The 6,039-nt window shown below is 33.7% G+C and overlaps 1 protein-coding gene across 5 annotated transcripts in view; it reads right to left on the reverse strand.

Moving 5' to 3' along the window:
- LOC107726575 (pleckstrin homology domain-containing family G member 3-like) overlaps window positions 1-6,039 on the reverse strand; it is a 57,373-nt gene that overhangs the window by 41,046 nt on the left and 10,288 nt on the right. For all 5 annotated transcript variants that reach the window (XM_016536208.1, XM_016536207.1, XM_016536210.1 and 2 more), the window contains exon 2: window positions 5,720-5,782. In XM_016536208.1, the coding sequence (XP_016391694.1) occupies window positions 5,720-5,768 (49 nt within the window). In that variant the 5' untranslated portion in view covers window positions 5,769-5,782. The remainder of the gene's footprint in view (window positions 1-5,719; window positions 5,783-6,039) is intronic.

The raw sequence follows: 6,039 nt of genomic DNA on the forward strand, positions 1-6,039 counted from the left end.
ATTGCTACTCAAAACTAGCCCAAAACTAGCCCAATGGCATTTCGAGGGGGGTCCCCCGGTAAAAATCACATTCAGAGGTGTAAAATACATGTTTTTTGGCGGGGTTATTGGGGTCGCTTCAACCCGCGGACATGAAAAACAACCCACAGCAACAGTGTTAAAGTAGTCCAATTGCGGGAAAACCGCGGACTTGGCAGCACTGGTCTGCCGCTTTAAATTCTCGAGCTCGTTACAGCAGGGTGGATTCTGATTGGCTGTCAATTTGTTTATCGTTCATCAGCTGGAGAAAAATCGTTTTGAAAGTGATTCAAACGATATCGTTTCTCTTTGTCTTTATCGTTATCGTTATAGTTGTGGTGTGGACTCTGCTATTCTTTAATATGGAGAACGATTTTTAGAACTATATCTTTATCGTTATCTTTATAGTTATCGTCCTTGGTGTGAACGGGGCTTAACTAAATAAAATGTACAGACCTATATAAAATCTATATAAAACATGAATAAATACATTGAGTAAATAATTCAAATGGCTCTGTTTTTATATAACTTCAGAAGACCTGGAATACAGTCAAATAAGCTATTGTTTAAAAATCACTTATTGACATTTTTCGAAGCTTGAATAAAAGTCCAAATGATATAAATTCTGCAATTTACCTCCGTTTGAGTTCCACTGAAGCAAGTCAAAAGTGTTTGGAAGGACATGAGGGGGAGTAAACGACAACAAAATGCTCATTTTGGGTGAAACACAGTCATATTTACATGAAAACACAATCAGAATGAATCAGGCGTCCTGATATTTTCACGAGAACGTCACAGCTCAAATTTTTTTGACCTTATTTGACCTACAGAGCTCTTATACCTGACTGTGTTCTAAAACTAAACATGGAGCTCAGGTTTTTAAATAAAATACCATATACAATGTAAACACCATGGTATGTGAATCTAAAGATTAATATATGAATTCTGATATCTAACTAACTGAGGACAAAACTGAGGACGAATGTTCCCAGATGTAAGCTAAATCTAGTCAAAATTATTATTTTTTTATTACATTTTAGAACAAGATGGATAAACTAAACTGAAAGTTAAATAAATAAATACATATAAAAAACCTAAAAACTAAATAAAAAAAATAGTCATATACAAATACTACATAAAACCTGTATAAAAATGTATACGCCTATATAAAACATTACAAATCAATTAATAAATAGGCCGATATAACAATAATATAACCTAAATAAAACCTACAAACTAACTAAATAAATAAATAAATAAAACAAAAACAGGCCAATATAAAAACTATAAAAATAAAGAGTTTTTTTTAGGTCTAAATAAAAATTATATAAAATATAAACAAACAAACAAACAAGCAAGCATATACAGACCTGAATAAAATAAATAATTACAAAATATATTGGTCTATATAAAACATAATTACTAAAAAACTAACTAACTAAATAGGCCTATATTAATAAAAAGTTATATAAACTAAAGTAGATAAATAAGATGTACAGGCATAAACAGAAAGCATAAAATCATAAAAGCACAAAATTATAGCAAAAACTATATAAAACATAAATAAACAGGCTTATATTTAAAAGTATTTAAAATCAAATAAATAAATAAAATAAGTGAATAAAATGTACAGGCCTAGATAAAACAAACAAACAAACGTATAGACCTTTATAAAACATAAATTTTATAATTTTGGCCTAGATAAATTAAAGTTATATTAAGCCTTAAAAACAACAACAACAACAAAAATAATAATAAATAAATAACAGCAGTCTTGATTTACCACTAGAACTGTCAAAATGTTAGGGTCACAAAATACGTGAGGGTCATGGTTTGGGTTCACCTATTGTAATTATAATCTGCTTAATTTAAGAACAATTGAAGCCAATGGGAAGCCCTTGAGACTGCTGGGTCAAAGTGTGTGTGTGTGTGTGTGTGTGCGTGCGTGCGTGTACGTAGTGTTTGTGTGTGTGCGTGTTTGTGTGTGTGTGCGTGTTTGTGTGTGTGTGTAGTGTTTGTGTTTATGTGTGTGTGAGTGTGTGTGTTTGTGTGAGTGTGTGTGTTTATGTGTGTGTGCGTGCGTGCATGGTGTTTGTGTTTATGTGTGTGTGTTTGTATGTGAGTGTGTGTGTGTGTTTGTGTATGTAGTGTGCGTTTGTGTGTGTATGTGTGTGTGTGCGCGTGCGTGTGTGCATGCGTGTGTAGTGTTTGTGTTTCTGTGTGTGTGAGTGTGTGTGTATTTGGTGTTTATGTGTGTGTGTGATTTCGCCGTTACTCTAGAAGTCTAATCCCAGTTCTCCCGAGGCGTCCGGCACAGCACTTCCTTCACGGGACAAATTTCTCCTCTTCTCCGAGAACAGCTCGTCACAAATCTCCATGACGATTGGAACGGCTCATTAAACTAATGCTCACAATGAGGGGAGCCTCTCTTCCCGAGACAGATGATCAATTACTGCAATAACGAAGGAATTCCCACAAAAGAGGCGAAAGCGCGAGAACAGCGGCTCGAGCAGGAATCACTTCCAGAGCATTGTGAAGAGCCATAAAAGCCTTTGCAGAGGAAATAATGAGTGTTTTATAAAAGGGGCGACAAAATAAAAACACAGTAACTGGCCATTAGGGTGGCTGGATTATTTCTAGTCATTTTCTAGATGGTTTAGTGTGCAGATCCGCGCACACAGCGGAATTCCTCACGGGTCACATACAGTAGTTTTCATTCGGGTCACATTTACTCTGGATCCGTTCCTCAAACACACCCACCGAAACACTCTGCATATGTCGTCAGTGAAGCTAAAACCAAAAACAAAACCCAAACAAAGCAAGACAGAGGAGAACTGGTAGTAACACACACAGAAAACATAAATAACAACTAAAACCTTGAATTAATAGCGTGAATTTTGCAAAAACATGCCTAAGTTACATTTCACATCCAAAAATGTGCTTTTTTCTATATTAAGATATTTAACTTTAGATTTTTATTACTGTAATATAATCCTTATTATTTATTGTATTATAGTGAAGAAATATTGCAAGTCAATTTTATTTAAATCATTATAAATTAACTGCAGAACAAATGCAAATATGATGAATAATTATGTGACCTTTTAAATAATTAGTGCTGCCAAATGATTAATCGCGATTAATCGCATCCAAAATAAAAGTTTGTTTACATAATATGTGCATATTTATTATGTATATATAAATACACACACATACAGCATATATTTTGAAAATATTTACATGTATATACACATGTATATATTTATATTATAATATTATATATAAATATTACATATATTTTTTTAAATATATACATGCATGTGTTTGTATTTATATATACATAATAAATATACACAGTACACACTCATATAATTAAGTAAACAAAAACTTATTTTGGATGCGATTAATCGCGATTAATCTTTGACCACACTATAAATAATATATAAATAGAATTTTTCGGCATTACAGTAATGACAATTTAAGGGGAGATGTGCTTAATTGGCATGAAAATATCAATGCAAAATAAAAAAATATATGTAGGAAATAATACATTTTTATAGTTATTTATTACATTAATAAATATAAAAAAAAACAATTTCTTTATTTTCTCTCTTGATTTTGAGGTATAATACAGTATGATCTATACATATGACTAGTTTCATCTTATATTTAGACATTTGTCACGTTTAACTTACCAGGACACATGCGATGCTTCGGGTCAAAACACACAAACCTCCTGACTAACAATCAGCTGCCTCTGACAGAGCGATCTCCAGCCGGCGCTCATTTATTCCTGCCTCTAAAACATCACGAGCTGCTCTTTCGATTCCCACTCATCCGTGTGCCAACAGACGCGCATCACGACTCTCTGAAACTTCCCAAATAGGCCATGAACGGAGAGCATCCGGATTTGTTTAGGGAGTATAAGAGCAGAAGACAAGCGGCTGTGTTTACAGAGAGGGAGGAGGAGATGAGGAGGAGGCTGGTGTTCATTCGGTTCGATCCGTGCCAGAACTCTGGCACAAAAATGGCTATGAAATCCATAAAAGTCTCTTTTGTGAGCTTCCAGTACATCCCTCTCAGCAAAATCAAGTTTCTCCATTACTCAACATTTCCACACCGGGAATTCACAGACCAATTCACAGACATTCTTGCACTTGTTTTGGCAAAGCGGATGAGAGACGGCGGCCAACTGTGAGCTCACTGCACTCACAGCGGAGCGGAAACACACATCTAGAGCAAATAAACCCTGACTGTACTGCACACTGCAGAAACACAGCGATCCACTCCTGCATTAAACACAGCCGACATTAACACCCGCCACCAGCCAAATTACAGTCAAGCCGGCTTTGCCAAGAAAACAGAAACTGCAGCTATGATACACAGTTACATAGCAACAATATAGACACCCTAACAACCACCTAGCTACATGCTGACAACCATTCAGAACACGTTAGCGACCGCATAGAAACACTCAAGCATTGCGGCTATTATGTGTATTTTATTTAACATAACTAATTTTGTGATTCATGAACTATATTATTTGAACATATGAACTTCATCCAAACAAAACGAAAAAAAAAAAAAATAAATGAATAAATAAAATCCAATTAACATTCACAGACTAATGTCCAAGTGGACATTATCACTCAAAAGTTTGGGGTTGGCACGATTTTTTCATGTTTTTGAAAAAAAGTCTCTTCTGGTCACCAAGACTGCATTTATTTGATCAAAAAAATACAAAAAATTGTTAAATATTATTACAATATAAAATCACCATTTTCTATGTGAATATCTATTCAAATGTAATTTATTTCTGTGATCAAAGCTGTATTTTCAGCATCATTACTCCAGTCTTCAGTGTCACATGATCTTCAGAAATCATTCTAATATGCTGATTTGCTGCTCAAGAAACATTTCTGATTATTATCAATGTTTAAAACAATTGTGCTGCACAATATTTTTGTGGAAACCATGATACATTTTATTTTTCAGGATCCACAGATGAATAGAAAGTTCAAAAGAACAGCATTTATTTGAAATAGAAATACTTTGTAACATTCTAAATGTCTTTACTGTCACTTTTGATCAATTTAATGCATCCTTGATGCATAAATCTTAAAAAAATATATAAAAATACCAAACCCAAACTTTTCAACTGTAGTTTGTCTTAAATACATGCAATTAAAATATATATAAAATATTTGTACACATCTGTCTATACATTCTAGAAGTATAGAGTACTAGGTACTAGGGATGTAACGGTATGAAAATTTCATATCACGATTATAGTGACCAAAGTTATCACGGTTATCAATATTATCACGGTTTTGTTCAAATTAGATGAAAACGTTCAAAAAGAACTGATACACACACTGAAAACTGCTGCACAATATTTTTGTGGAAACCATGATACATTTTATTTTTCAGGATCCACAGATGAATAGAAAGTTCAAAAGAACAGCATTTATTTGAAATAGAAATACTTTGTAACATTCTAAATGTCTTTACTGTCACTTTTGATCAATTTAATGCATCCTTGATGCATAAATGTATTAATTTCTTTTAAAAAAATAATAAGAAATCGTACTGACCACAAACTTGTGACCCTGTATGTCTCCACTACAGTGGAGTGAAAGCGGTTTCACACTGGTTTGCGGTCAGTAAATCCAGCAGTAATGACAGATATGCATGCTCTCACCTTCTCCCATCAGGCTGTTGTTGTGAGCGCAGATGGACTCTTCTCTCATGTCCCTCACACACACTGAAACACACACAAATCAAACTCAACACCTGAACAAACACAAACACATCTGACTTCACACTCACATACTGTATTGACAGACTTTGTTGAGAAGTTACATGTGCTGTAACCACACGACTGCTCAAAAGCTTGGACTAAATTCTCAGCATCTTAAAAAATGTTTTATGCAAAGGATTCGGTTGAAATGACTAAATACAGCTTTGTGAGCATATACTGTTTTATATATTTATATATATATATATATATATATTTATATT

This window comes from Sinocyclocheilus rhinocerous, unplaced genomic scaffold (genome assembly GCF_001515625.1).
Source record: "Sinocyclocheilus rhinocerous isolate Xijiao unplaced genomic scaffold, SAMN03320098_v1.1 scaffold1930, whole genome shotgun sequence".
NCBI classification, from domain to species: domain Eukaryota; kingdom Metazoa; phylum Chordata; class Actinopteri; order Cypriniformes; family Cyprinidae; genus Sinocyclocheilus; species Sinocyclocheilus rhinocerous.